General features: G+C 37.2%; 1 protein-coding gene across 2 annotated transcripts; it reads right to left on the bottom strand.

Annotated features, from left to right (window-relative positions):
* Nucleotides 1-874: 874 nt before the first annotated feature.
* Nucleotides 875-13,551, bottom strand: cuedc1a (CUE domain containing 1a). 2 transcript variants are annotated; one of them, XM_079407769.1, is made up of 12 exons: nt 13,396-13,551; nt 9,762-9,932; nt 7,992-8,577; nt 7,771-7,901; nt 4,291-4,417; nt 3,757-3,988; nt 2,762-2,827; nt 2,399-2,488; nt 2,164-2,308; nt 1,860-1,918; nt 1,689-1,761; nt 875-1,602 (listed from the first exon to the last, which is right to left on the bottom strand). In XM_079407769.1, coding segments are annotated over exons 3-12 (1,233 nt in total). In that variant the 5' UTR covers nt 8,301-8,577; nt 9,762-9,932; nt 13,396-13,551; the 3' UTR covers nt 875-1,601. The 2 variants fall into 2 exon arrangements, with proteins under 2 accessions (XP_079263895.1, XP_079263896.1); XM_079407770.1 differs by lacking the exon at nt 13,396-13,551 and having other exon boundaries at nt 9,762-10,048.
* Between the last annotated feature and the right edge of the window lie 2,387 nt (nt 13,552-15,938).

The raw sequence follows: 15,938 nt of genomic DNA, 5'->3' as shown, positions 1-15,938 counted from the left end.
TTTTCGGCTTCCCAAAACAACAGAACAGCTTGGCAAGGTTGCTCTGGAATCGAACTCCCCGGACGAATGCTGCAGGGAGACGCTCTTTCTTCCCTCCCCCCCTCAACAGACACCTTGTGATTGTCAAGCGTTTGGGCTCCGGCCAAGGTCGTTTCCATGGCAATTGCTGTGTCGCACCACAACCTGCAGACTGAGACAACTTGTTTGGAGTGCCAGCGCGGCGGATCTCTAGGCACACGAACTTACACATACACACACTCATACGCTCATAGATACAGATATTCATTCACCTCCCTTTACCCACATCCAACGCCTTTCCCGCTTCTTCCCGTCAGTCTGATAACGGGTCTGGGTTAGCGCTGTAATGGCTGCAGACCGGATGGCTGGTTGTCTGAACTGGATTATTCTCTGCAAGTTCCTGTATTGACTGTGCTCTATGCTGAGGTTTTTTGTCTGTTCTCACACTGTACTCGCGTTCAGGAGCATAGTGTGAGGATTATTTTTCTCTCCTTCCTTTCCTCATGTTGTGCTGTATTTTTCTTCTCTATTGCATTTCGTTGCCTTGTATCTACATGTGCAATGACAATAAATTGAATCCAATCCATGGTTTTTTGGTTTTATTTATAATAAAACCATGGTTAATTTTTTATAAGCGTTGACCTTTTGGCACATATGATGTCCTCTACTGGTTTTTGTAGGACAGCACAATAAAAATCAACAGAGAAATCAATAAAATTAATATTTTTAAACCAAACTGTTTCTAAATATATATTGTTTCTATTTCAAAATATTTGACCATTTGAGTAAATTTGTGCATATGAAAAGTTTCATCCATTCTGGAAACTAATACTCAAAGGACAAACAAGGACGTGTTGGTTTCAAAATGTAATTTATTTAATAACAAACAAAATGATCCTCTGAAAATCAATAGCAATTTACTGTGAGCTGACAGCTCTAAACTGTGAAAATTACAATTTAGTTTTAATAATTACTATCTCACACACAACCAGACCTTACTTAACACTAAGAATAAAATATGACTGTTAATTTCAGGAATGAATAGCGAAAAGAAGCAGAATTTTTGAAAAAATCTTGAGCATGATTTCAGATTGTGAGTTGGTAAAAACATCGCAACATAGCAACTAAATTTGATAACTATTTTTAATCAATCACCCAGTTTTCAAAGTAATACCCATCAAATAAGATCATGAGAAATGAAAAGAGCGTTATCTATAAACATGGCAGCAACTGTTCATGGGCTCCAGGTCGTTTAAATTCTCCTGAGATAAACACAGATTTTCTTATCAAGCAGAGCAATGAGTTTTTGTGCTTGTGGATGTTCTGAGTCTGGAGTCCCAGCACAGCATGAGCATTGTCCCGACACAACATTCTTCTAAACACCACCAGATCTGCTACACCTCATCAGAAACTAGACCGATGAACCAGAATATTACAAACAATATAGAACTATGATGATTTTATGGCTCAGGTTTAATTAAGCATTGCAGGAAACTAATGAGTAAAATCTCCATCTTCATGATGCTTCAGTCTTCAGAGCTATTGAAACAAGACCATTGGCTGCTCCAGCCAGGATTCATCCATCTGTGAGAGATCATAAAAATATATGTAGTAATTATCTAAATTTGTCCAATGATTTAAGGATGTTTAGTGTGTTTGTGTGTGCTTACCATGACATCACTTCCTTTGACTCCTCCCCTTCCTCTCTTCCTGAGAGTCTCTTAAATTGGCTGTCATCCTCGGCTTATGGACACACACACATATTCACTTTATAAGGTTTCACCAAATATTATACAGTTATGCAGTGTCCACAATTGCATCTAGATAAGGAAAATATTTACCCGATGGCGGACCCTCTACTTCTTCCAGGAGATTGACGGTGGAGGTTGCAGAGCCCAGACTGAGAAGAAGTCAAGGACCAAGCACACCACAATTTTAACACTACAATGCCATATAGCTTCTAAGATGTATTTTAAAACTAGTATTTTTAACTTTTAAAAATTTACTTTTTAATTCATACAATACATATTACAACAAGCAGATCGAATAATCAGATTTAGACACACAGATTACATTGAAACTAATAGCTAGATTAAGAAAAATCTAGAAATACAAACATAAGTCGTCCTCCTCTACAAAACATACACAGATGCAATCTCCAGGCAGCGACTGTCAGGGCTGGACATGTGAGGATATGACTGCTGTTTGGGCAGTGCTCGCTTTTTGGACTTCTTTCTTCTGGTCTTCTCCGAGAATGATCTAGCAATTTCAAAGAGCTTCTTCCTTGTAGCTGTAGGTAATAATACAGTGGTAAGAAAGGGGTGAGAGCTCAAGCCATTACATGAATTTGCTGTTAAACTTCAGGTCTGTGTTTTCTTACATTTGCCCATGTGCTTGAGTTTCTCCAGGAATAAGGCATCCTCAGAGACTGATGAACAGGCCTCCTCAGACCCCGAGCCACAATTATCACCTACGAGAGTTTGACATGAGCGCATCAACATATGACTGCTAACATTTACAAATCACATATTCTCCTTTGTGTTCTGCAGACGATGACCAAAACTTCAAATTTAATCTTATAATAAAAAAACTAAACTAAATGCTGCAAAACTGTAGAATATGGTCCCTGTAGGCCGTTATCTGTGTGTTGTTTTATGTGGCGGCACAGACAGGTTCAGATGAAGCTTCCTGTCAGTCTTTGTGTGGCAGACGTGGCTGATGGATGAAGATGAAGGGAATCTACCTTCGGCGGAGTTCTCCGTGCAAGCGGATGAATGACCACACTGTGTTTTCGCGCACCTCTGACGATCTAAAACACAGCAGGTAAGAGGGTCACTGAGGGCAGGTGAAGATCAGCCGCTCCAGAGTGAGTGGAGTGAGCAATACAACACTGCAAACAGTGAGTGAGGAATGAAAGCTGTTCACACACACACACACACACCTTTGGGGTTTGTTTAAAATGCATTTTAGCAGAATGATAGGAGGAATGGTTTACCTATATGAGAATGAAAAACATTGCAAATCTTTTTGCAAATAGAAAGGGGCTTAAAATTAAGCAAAAAGTACTCAATTCAGTTAATTGTGAATTTATTTATATGGTGCTATGCATTATACAAATCATTCCAAAAAGCAGGTAAGATGTGGAAGAAATCTTGGAAGGAACCAAGACTTTGAGGGGCCCCAAAATATGGTAAAAACTGCGAAAAAGATGCTTGAATGCAATGTTGGTTCATGAATTCTTTAGTATGAATGATGGGTTTTCCTCACGTGGAGAAATCCAAACATTATTTAATCTTATGTGAAGTATGTTTGAGAAATTTGTTTTTGTGTGACAGTGTGCAATGTTTCTGACTAAGTTTCACTAAACCTATGGGGGGGTACTAATTTTCCCATAGTAATGTAATAATATAAAATAAAATAAATTGAAATCCACTTATTATGAAACTTATTGTAAACGATTTTTGGCCTTCTATTTTATTTTTTTTAAATAAAAATGTTATAATGAAATTTTCTGGTAAAGTGACAGAGTTCTCTCTGGTGATGTTTGTTGGTCTTTTCCAATCATTTAGTCCACTTAAACTCCAACCTTTCTGCCTTATATTTTTTTTCTTTTCCATAATCCATTTCACTCTGATGTACATCACAATATGGAAGAAAAATTCTGTTGCTACTTCCAAACAACAAAAGACTATATGAAATTCGCCAGGTCAGCATATTCATTTGTGTGTGTATGTGTACCTATCTCCAGAGCTATGAGGAAGTCTCTGTTACGCTGTAGCTCTTTCATGAACTCCTGATTCTGCAGGAAAAGGGCTATTCGCTCGTCCTCTAAGTACTGTTTCAACTTCCTGTCCTGTTCAGATGGCCAAACACCACCTGACAGGGCACTGCTGCTGGACGAAAACTGTGTCAGGGATGACAGGGAGGAAGAGGAGGAGGAGGAAGGCTGAGACAGGTTGCTCTGAGAACGCTGCAAGAGAAAGAAATCACAAATTAATTGGCTCTGACATTAACTGAGGTCCTCAAATCAAGATATTATGCTTATTGTATTAAATTCAAGATTTTTGTGTAATTTAAAATGTAATTGTGGCTGAAAAAAAACGGTATGCATTTTATGCAACAAAAATATGATATGTATGATATGGCCACTGTATATAAACCCACTGAATTTGGAAAGAAATTGAATCTGGATCGATTTGTTTGTTGATGTAAATACATGATATTTAGCCATGATTTTACAACAGATTACATGTTAGTGGTTTATAAGTCCACCTGAAGACTTTCTGACTGCTGAGGCAGGATACGCAGGAAGTCATCAGGGAGGTTTCCTAGTAATGGTGGATTCCAGTTCCTGTATCTGCCAACCTGCTGGTGCCCAGGAGGGGGATAATCATCGAACCTGACAAAATAATGAGTATAAAAGAAAACAAATTCTTATGAAACACTCCTGAAATTAGAAAGGCCTGATGGGATTTACATCTTGTGATTTAAATAATTTTTAAAAACTGTTGTTTACTGAGTTAAATAGGCCACTAATAGGTCAGTAACTAATTTTCCATCCATATATTTTATGAGAATTTTGTAATATTGCATTAAAAACACATGATGGAAATACCAAGCTGTGCATAAAAATACATGCTCTCGACTGAGACAAAAATTGTATGTAACTTTGCTTGAACACAAACAGATCATGTGATTGGATAAGTGCACTAACCAGTGGATCAATGTCATTGTACACCATCTCTAATGTTGCTTTAAAAATCCCTGGGCAAAAGTCTGTCATCAAAATGATTTGGTTAGCTCACAAACCTGTCCCACACATTCGCATTCCCAAACAACAGGTATTTGTGCAAAAACCTGGCAGCGGTTGTTATTGCATTTCGTCTGTACGCTCAGAGGCGCAAGTCATTTATTATGTAGGAAGACAGAAGCTACACTGGCTTCCCCGGTTGCAGCAACTTTTGTTTTCATTATTGATGCTTGCTCCAGTTTCTCAGTAAGTGATTTTGTTCTTTCGAACACTTACTTAATGTGCAAATGTTTCATGCGATATTCAAATTTTCAAAAAAGTTAAATGATCAAGTTTGGATGGAAACATAACTTTTGATGTCAGTTTGGATTACAGACATAAACACCTCTGAATAATCAAACAATGTAGTCTTCAAGACTTTGATGCTTTGATTTAGTAACATTAATCTTATATGAGACACAGAAACAGTTTATTCACTAAAGAAAGTGTCAAAATAAAGTGTCAACTATTCACACAACTTAAAGCAGCAGACTAAATTTGAGAAGTAAAACTCATCAGGACAAACTTTGATGTTGGCTTTTGATGTCTGAAACAATAAGAAAAAAAATTATATATGTACACACACACACATACACACACACAATTGAAACACAAGTATTGAAACAGATAGAATTATCATAGATTAAAGTGAAAAAGACTTAATATTTAGTTGCAAATCCTTTGCTTTCAATAACTGCATCAAGTCTGTGACCCATTGACATCACCAAACTTTTGCATTCTTCTTTTGTGATGCTTTTACATTTACATTTATTCATTTAGCTGACGCTTTTATCCAAAGCGACTTACAATTGCTATATATGTCAGAGGTCGCACGCCTCTGGAGCAACTAGGGGTTAAGTGTCTTGCTCAGGGACACATTGGTGTCTCACAGTGGATTCGAACCCGGGTCTCTCACACCAAAGGCATGTGTCTTATCCACTGCGCCATCACCACCCCATGGGTTCTTTTCCAGGCTTTCACCGCAGCCTCTTTCAGTTTTGGGGGGTTACTCCCTTCAGTCTCTTCTTTAGCAGGTAAAATGCACACTCTACAGGGTTTAAGTGTGGAGATTGACTTGGCAAGTCTAAAACCTTCCACTTCTTGCCCCTGATGAACTCCTTTGTTGTTTTGGCACTATGTTTTGGGTCATTATCTTGCTGCATGATGAAGGATCTCCCAATCAGTTTGGTTGCATCTTTCTGTAAATTGTCAGACAAAATATTTCTGTAGACTTCTGAGTTAATTTTGCTGCTGCCATCATGTGTTACATCATTAATGAAGATTAATGAGCCTGTCCCAGAAGAAGCGATGAAAGCCCAAGCCATTACATTACTTGTGTAATGTGTACTATAATGTACACCTGTGTACACTGTGTTTCAGATGAGCTTGTATGTTTGGGATCATGAGCAGATCCTTTCTTTCTCCAAACTTTAGCCTTTCCATCACTTTGGTCCATAAAATCAGTCCATAAAACCTTGTCCCAGAATTTTTGAGGCTTGTCTCCTATTCTTCTTGCTAATGAGTGGTTTGCTTATTTTGGTGTAGCCTCTGTACTTTTGTTCATGAAGTCTTCTGCGAACAGTAGATTGTGATACCTTCACTCCTGCCCTCTGGAGGTTGTTGCTGATGTCACTAACAGTTGTTTTAGGGTCTTTCTTTACAGCTGTCACAATTTTTCTGTCATCAACTGCAGATGTTTTCCTTGATCTAACCGTTTGAGGTGTGTTAGTACACCAGTGGTTTCTTTCTTCCTCGGGAGATTCCAAATGGTTGTACTTGCTATTGCCAGAGTTTGTGCAATGGTTTGATTGATTTTTCATCTTCTCTCAGCTTCACAATTGCTCCTTTTTCACCCATAGACACCTCTCTGGTTTTCATGTTGGTTACACGTCTAACTAACTATAAATGCAGTCTGCACGGATCTGAAACTGAGCGCAGACATTCAGGGCTATTTATTGTTTGAATAATCAATTAATAGGACACACCATGGCAACAAAACACACCTGTCAGTCACATGTTCCAATACTTTTGGTAACATGAAAAATGGGTGGGTTCAAACAAAAGGTGCTATCTTCTAAGTTGTGTATCAGATCCAGATGAAAATACCTGTAAATAAAAGCTGAAATGTTAATCTCTAATCTCATATTCATCTTTTGATGTCAAACCCAAATGTTTTCAGTCTACAGCAAAAATAAAGGAATTGGCCTTACTGTTCCAATACTTTTGGAGGGCACTGTATATATATATATATATATACATAACTTTAAATTATATAATTTAGCACTTTACCCCAGGGTAGTTGCTAGGCTTTGCTAGTGATATTACATTTTAAATACCCTACAGGAGTTATTGTATGAATGTTTTCACCCTCTCAAAGGAAGTCTATGGGAATTCGGGCCTGCTTGGAAGTCCAATATGGAAATTCTGTAAACTGGATCAGTTAGAAAAAATGTAGTACACCGAATCAGAACAGCGTGAAGATCTTTGCCGAGTTTGGTGATTATAGCCTGAAAGTCTAGGTTGCATTAATTTTACAAATTTGGTCTCAGAAGAAGAAGAAGAAAAAGAAGAATTGTAGATCAGTATGAGGTGGATACATTTTTTATCCAATAGAAAGACTTAAACTTCGATGGAAACACATTTACTGAATAAATTGCTTACACAAAAATAATCGTATGCGACTTTGCATCAGCAGACCATGTGATTGGATAACTGGTGGACCAATCTCATTGTAAACCATCTCAAATGTTGTTTGACAGTCTGAAATACCTGATCCAAAGTCTGCCATCAAAACAATTTGGTTTGAAGAAGAGGAAGAATAAATAGTAGTTGAAAAGTCAACATAAAAAGCATTTGAAGAAAATGAATGCAGATACAATAGCCTATCTCTCTCACAGAATAAAGTCTAGTGTTATTATTAGTGATATCTTCCAATAGGAACCATGAATAGATGTTCTTCTTGCCTGGGTGGTGGTGTGGATGGAACATCTGCGGGATGTTTTCTGTCATAGATGTGCATGTCATAGGAGGGTGGCGCGTAGACGGGTGGAGGCTCCTCATCTGAGCTGTCCGGCTCCAGCGTTCTCTCCAGGATCTGCAGGAGATTCGATAGGAAGATTCTTTTGTGTACCAAGGTCTAAAAAATGCCAGACTTTTAGGTCTCAATAAAAGTTCCTAAACTCACCTCTGGAGGGATGCTGTCCTCTGAATCCGAGCTGTCATCTGTAGCCTGGCTGTCCAAGCTCATCTGCAATAGCTGGTCAATAGTGGAGTCAACGGCACCATGGTTGGCCCTCAAGACACACTCGATAACCTCATGCTCCATGCTGGGGAACATCGTCTTAAAGTCTTCCATAGCCTGGCTAAACTCCAAACGCCGAACCTGACGTGGATGCCTCCTGTTATTGAGCTCTCCTGAGGCAGCGTCGCCTTCTCGCGTACCGCTGCCATGGTTACTGTTCCCGTTACTCCGGCGGAAAAGACTGGTCATCATTTACAGCACCTCCCTCCCACTCAAAACTGCCCATCCACCGCAGTGGCTCCACCCCTTGACCTATGCACCGCCTCTGGCCACGCCCGTTATCCACTCATGATGCCCCTGGAGGTGAGCTTCAGTATACAGAGGGGCAGCATTGGACAAACTTTTCTTCTGCTGCTGATAGCTGAGACTCAACCACATCCAGGTCTGGCTGGGATTCCCAGAATGCCTTGCTCTCACTCTCACAGTCACCCTCAAAGCAAAGGACAAACAGCGGCGCACTCCTGAAGACCTACATTGGAACGGCAAAATGTTAACCATTGCTATTTCATTCAGTAAAAGGGTTGTTGAAAAAAAACATGGATATAAATTTCTGGATCTATACTTACTTATATGTATGTATAATATAAATATAAAATGTCTATATATGAATACATAAGGGAAAGTTTTTCACCATTTTCGATAACCTTTTTGTCATCACTAAATAATTATAAATGGTCCCATAATGTGAAAATAGATTTTTTAAATATAACAATTATTCCATGTAGTCTCTCATTTAATATGAATGCTGTTATTTCAGTATTATTTATCATCTATACTATTATAGTAATTATTAATATTTTGAATAAATACTTTTGCTTTTATATTCTCAGTTTTTATTATGATTTTACTTTAAGTGTTAGTAATTATGTTATGTGCTTTTGTCATTTGTTTGTGTGTGTGTGTGTCTGTTTAAATATTTCTATATAGGTTTCATTTATTTTTATTGCAGTTTTAGTAAGTTAATACTTCAATACTTTATTTTATTCCTTCATTTAGTTATTTCTTTCAGTTAGTTACCAAGGCAATAATGTAAATCAAAATGTAAGTTTTTCATCTGATATTTATATTTTGTATTTCAGCTTTATTTCTATAAACAAAAATTATTTTTAATTGTTTTATATTTAGTTAACAGTAAAGGACCCCAAGACACCATGAACCTATATATTTATAGATTTTTGGTAGATTCTACAGTATTTATTGGCTTTAACATCAGTGCAAGAGTATCAAGTATAATATAATAAATCATATTCATATTATACATTAAATAGTAGTTAAAATAGTTTCAGATGTGTCATGTGAACAACCCAAAAACAATTATAGAAGTGATTATAGAGCTTCAGTTTACATCTTTACATCTCTTTTAATTTTTTAAGAAAATGTATTATTTTAAATCATAAAGCATACACACACAAAGACACACATATGCACACACATGAATAGCATGTGTGACACAGTGGATGGTCCCCATTGGACATTAAATGGATCAGGGTCATTAACAAACGAGGCTCCCATAAAAGACAGGATAGGTATTAAACTCTTAAAAAGGGCATATTTTGCCCCCACACCATACATGATCGGACACTGTGCTCACAATGTAATCATGTATGTGCAGTGTGCTTCACATGCCCATATATGTCTCTATTTCCTGCTTACCGTCTGTCTGCAGAGGAGATGCAGGCTCACACCAAAAGATCCACCAGGAAGCGACTACAGCCAGCAGGATAAACCTTTAGCTCCCATCACAGGTTGCGGGCTCCTCCATAAAATCCATCATCGGAGAGGTTCGGATATCCCTCGCTCCCATTTTCATCTCTCCACATTAATCTGCACCCAAAACCAAACAGGCAGTGCTAAATATAACCACAGACTCTGGCACAGTTCGCCAGCGAGCGCAGGAACAGTAGCAGCTTAGTGATGTGTCTCTGAAGAAGGGCGGCTGTGCCCTTGTGAATAACATACAGCAAAGATTGACGTCATCCATAGTTAATACGCCCGCTGAGCTGATATCGGTTAAGCAGGGGTCTGTGTGACCCACTGAGATGGATTAGAGCCGGAGGAATGCCACACAGGGCAGGATCTGATTGATAATTGTGAAAGAGATCTCAGCACGGTGGAGGTGTCATCATTATGGGGGCAATCATCCTTCTGATGCAACACAGGAAAGCTTGTTATTTTAAATTACGGCCATCATCGACAGTCAATGTGATCAGAGTCTGCTGGTCTTGTCTCTATGGCAACCCCCACGACTATCAATCCAGCAGTCGTTGGACCCTCGGAGTAAGTGATTCATTAAGGAAGCTCAGAATAAACCACAGCAGAACCAAATTAAAAGCTTCAATCAATCTTGCTGTTTGTCACGCACTTGATATGAAATCAATAGAAGCCCCACTGTAAGTGTAAAGCTTTTCAGATACAAAACTCAAACTGAATTGAATTGGGTGAAGGTCAAACCTGGGGTCAAGAAGTGATGTAATTCACCCAAAAATGAAAACTCTGTCATTTACACACTTTCATTTGGTTTCAAAGCTGAATTAAATTTATACAGAACGTACTTCCCCTATTATAAGCTATAAAGGCCCATTCACACCAAGAGCGATAATTATAACGATAACTTTATTAGCGTCCACACCAATGCATAATAACCTTCTGGTCATAATAAGCACACTGCAGTTTTCTTGTCTGCTGCTTTAAATGCTTTAAAGCAGGATATTCTGAATGGCTATCAATGTTTTTATCATTCATTAGCTGAAAAAAAAAAAATTGTGAAAATGATTCCAACTATATCGATCCTCTATGTCGTTATCATTATGGTGTGGACTCTGCTGTTCCTTTTAACTTAGAACAATGTTTAAAACTATATCTATATAAAGTGTTAAATAACTATAGTTATCATTCTGTGTGTGAACGGGCCTTAAAACAGAGTCTGTGAGCTGAATTCAAGAAATGAATCAGTATGTTTTGTGAATCAATCATAATGTATTGGATCAACTGATTTGATTCAACAGAATGATTCATATGACTTTAGATGATATTATATTTTATTGTGCTTTTGAAGCTTAAAATATTCAGTATCTATTTTGTGTTGTTGCATGGAAAAAAATGTAATTAATTCTCATAAAATGTGCATTTTGTGTTCTATGAAAGAAAATCTGGTACACAGGTTCACTTTAATATTATACTCTTAAAAATAATAGTTCAAGAAGTGGGTTTTCACAGCAATGCCATTTTTCACCTTTTAGTGAATAATTCTTAAAAGAGCTATTTATTTTCCTTAGTGTGAAGATAATTTTAATAGCTTTTTGCACTATATAGAACCTTTTGTGGAATGGCAAGGTTCTACAGATGTTAAAGGATCTTCACAGAACCACAGATGCCAGTAAAGAACTTTAAGAGTGTAGGGTGAACAAATAATTTCAGAATTGTTATTTTTGGGTGAACTATTCCTTTAAAAGTTGAACAAATCTTTCATGACTCCTTTTGGAACAGGACATAAGTGTGAAGCTGGCATACGTACGACAACCCAGTCATTAATAATAAGCTATAAACAAAGTTTTAATGAAATTTAGAAGGCAGTCCCTGCCAAAATGATCCCAGTCTCCCTTTCCGTATTACTGTGCCAAATTCGGATGCTTTTCTGGCTGATTCAGCGGCCAAGAAGAAAGTGGAATCCAAGCAGGCAGATTGTGATGTCTGACAAGGAGAGCTGTTATCACCACAGGAGTCGTCTGTGGGTTAGTGCTTATGTCAGAACACACGCCTGCTGTCTACGTACAAAAGTAGCAGCACGTTCACTGCCACCTCTCTACACTATGCTATCATTAGCTCTAATGGGGCCAGACCCATGAGGATAAATTCCAACAGTCGCTTACAGCCTTTCAAGATTTTGGGTTTAATTCATTTTATAGGAACAGAACAGAAAATAAATCTATTGCAGATTGCATTGAAAGGATGCAAGCATTTTCCCAAAGGCTTTTGTAATGTTCAGCCTAAAGAAAAGGGTAACAGTTGCATAGAGTGCACCGAACCAAAAGCATGAGCAGGGCTTTGACACTGTCCTTGATTCTGACCTGGTTCTACTGAGATAGAAGGAGAGGACAGGAAGGAACAGTGCAGAGGAGAGGTGACAGTCCAGTACTTTTACAATGGCGTTTAGACTAATACTGAGGCAATCAAGATGCACATCACCTTTAAATACCATAACAACTTATTATTTCATCCAAAAATTATAATTAGTTGAAATTAGCTCACCCTCAGGCCATCGGTTTGTTTCTTCATCTGAACAGATTTGGGGAAATTTAGCATTATATCACTTGCTCAACAATGGATCCCCTGCAGTGAATGGGTGCCGTCAGAATGAGAATTCAAACACCTGATCAAAACATTAAAATAATCCACATGACTCCAGTCAATCATTTAACATCTTGTAAAGCGAAAAGTTGCGTGATGTTTTTATCAGCTGTCTGAACTCTCATTATGACGGCACCCATTCACTGCAGAGGATCCAATAGTCCATTTCCTTTTAAAGAATGCTGGTCCCATTGTCCCATTGACTTCCATAGTATGGACAAAAAATACTATGGAACTCAATGGGACTTGAAACTGTTTAGTTACCAACATTGTTCTAAATATCTTCGCTTATGTTCCACAGATAAATGAAATGCAATGCAAAAATTTGGAATGACATGAGGGCGAGGGGAGTAAATAATGAATTTTTTGGGTGGACTATCCCTTTAATAGAATCTCTTATCTTAAGCCATAATATAATGAGACTAAATAATGTCAGATATTAGAGGCACATGGTCACTTAGACTTTTGGAAGTAAATCGACCCCATCAGTCTGTTATCAGTTAATAGGACACCACAACAGAAACCAAGTAGTACTGTGCAAAATGTCATATCTTAAAATGTCACATAGGCCTAGTATTCTACTTTTTCTAGTAAAAGAAAATTCTATACCAAACTACTATTTCTGTGAAAGAAAAAAAGTGCAAAAAAGTAATACCCCTCAGTACTAAATTATTATTATTTCATTGTTACATATTGACATAAATGGCCCAGAGACACAGGTGTTTGTCTAACTCCATCACATCATAAGAGCACCGTGATTTACGAGTCCTGCACTATGTAGGGCGTTTTTAGAGCATAACCGCAGGATTGATTCATTCTCGAGGCCTGTCTGGATAGAATTATTACTGAACAGCGCTTCTGTATTTAATTTAATTTAAATAAATTCATAATCAAATCATTTGGAAGGGAAAGGAGCATTAGAATGAGGACGAGAGCTTACCAGCTGAAGAGATCGGCTCTGATCACATTACTCGATGTTGCATTCCTCCATGTTGTTCATAAACAGTGATACTGAGTGCTTGACAGCAGCAGACCGCGGCGTTCACAGCGCGTCAGATGGAAGCTCTTTATCGGCTCTGGAGCGCTTGAGCTGTGGACAGATTATCCTCCTCTCACCGCGCTCAACAGCAACCTAGCGGATACAGGTGAGTAAAGCATCCCGTTCATTCCAAAAGATAAAATCAATTAATTTATTAATTTATATGATTTTTTTTAAGTTAAAAGTATTTTGTTGTATGTTTATATATTATATAAAGTATTATATTATATATTATATTAAGATTTTTTAAAGAAATTAATATTTTTACTCAACAAGGATAAATTAATTTGATCAAATATAGCAGCCAAAAATTATTTTCAAATAAAAACTTTTTTATGAACTTTCTATTCATCAAATAATATTGAATATAGGCCTAAATGTATCAAGGTGTCCACATAAATATTAAGCAGCACTACTGTTTTAAACATTGATAATAAGAAATGTTTCTTGAGCACCAAATAAACATGGAATGATTTCTAAAGGATCATATGACATCGAAGACTGGAGTAATGGCTATAAACTGGAATGGAATAAATTACATTTTATATTATTAATATATTCATCATTAATATATTCAAATAGAAAATAGTTGTTTTAAATTGTAATAATATTTTACCATAGTAGCCTACTGTTATTGTATTTTTGGATGCATCATTGGTGAAAATAATAGTAATTTTGCATCATTGGTGAAAATAATAAATATTAAAAAAATATTAAAAATTCTTGCCATATACCCACACATTTTAGAGTTGTAAATCATATTGACTAGTTTTCTGTCTTTACAATATCACAAAATAATTTATTAATTATAAGAATAAACAGTTCTTCTGCCTAAAAATTCTTTCACTGGCTATTTTGCGAGTTTGTACGCAGCTCGTCCAATGAGAATTTTGAGTGTGTGTATATATAAACATATGAGCCTGAGAAAATGCTCATTTTAGAAGAAAATTTCAAACGGCACTTAGAGGCTTATAAGTTTATGTGAGGCTTACATGTTTATATGTGTGTGTGTGTATGTATGCATATATATATATATATACAGTATATATATATATATAAACCAAATGTTAACACAGAAAACCCCACAATAATATAGCTTATAGGGGCGATATATGGGTGTAACCACTTGTTTTCGGTTTCAATAATAAATCTAAATGATTTATTACTTAAGTGCTCAATGTTGCTGAAACATCCAAATGAGATGTTTTCATGAATATGAATGAAAGAAGAGAAATGCTCTTCAAATACTAATACAGCTGCCTGTACTTACAGACATGGGCAGATGGTGAACAGCGGCACCCTGAAAAAAGCGCAATTGTTCTTTCAATGGGGCTCATTGTCTTTTATCCCCGTTGTGAGGCGACAGTGAGGGGTGAAACAAAAGACCTTGAACCCGAAGCACCTGCTCATGGACACGAGATTAAACCCAGGGCTGATTGTATTGGGATCCCAGGGGCGCGTCACGCCTGATCAAATGATGCGGCAAGCGTGAGGCCGTGAACGCGCACCAATGGAGCCAATGCACATGGAAATGAGTCCTAACGACCAATATGAGATTCGCAAAGAAAGAAAAGGCAGCATGTAAGATTAAGGAACTAGTGTGGGGGGAGGGGAACACTGGAACAGGGCCATATGGAGAGCCATGAATTAGAGATGAAAGAGGATTTTTCTTTTTTTGGGTGAGGTTCATGTATTGAGAAAACGCTTATATGTGATGTGCAATGCCTGATGCTGTACTGATGCAAAATCAAGTGTTGGGCCAAAATACTTGGCCCGTTGCCTAGGCTGAGAGTGCCCGCTGGTCTTCTGCATTCTCATTGGCCAGACTCCTAATTTCCCATGTAACTTTATAAAGAGACTTCTAGCAAAATATTTTACTCATATAATCCATATATAAAGGCTTTTAACACATGAGACAAGATCATATTTTCAGATCAGTTGACCAGCAAAAGCAAAAATAATTAAATTTTAGATGCAAAATAAATTAGTTAAAAATAAACTTTTAACAACAACAACAACATGTCATGTAATCCTGGTTTAAAGCCAGAAGCTCGTTTAACAATTTCAGATCAGGGTCTCCATATTTGAGCAGCAACATAATTTTTTTTGGACCAAAATAATTTGCATTGAGATTGCATTGATAAAGAGGCAAATTAAAAAATTTAGCATACTTAGAAATAGAATAGAAATTTCAGTGCCTAGAAATTATTTTAATACTATCACTTCTTGATTTTCCATGATTGCAGAGAACCTGTCAAACAAAGGTACATCTGTGTGAAGAGAGCAAGAAAGTTAGAAAAGATTAATGTAAACAAGAGTTACCAGTTTTGTCGTCATGCATGTAGATGGAGCTTTTCCAAATTTATGCAATGAATTTTGGCATTGTTGAGAATAAATGCTGGTGGATCTCAAATGCTTGTTTTACAGATTTTTTTTATTTATTT

Source organism: Barbus barbus (assembly GCF_936440315.1).
Source record: "Barbus barbus genome assembly, chromosome: 45".
Lineage (NCBI taxonomy): Eukaryota > Metazoa > Chordata > Actinopteri > Cypriniformes > Cyprinidae > Barbus > Barbus barbus.
The sequence above is the reverse complement of the archived record's forward strand: the minus strand, read 5'-3'. Positions and strand labels throughout refer to the sequence as shown.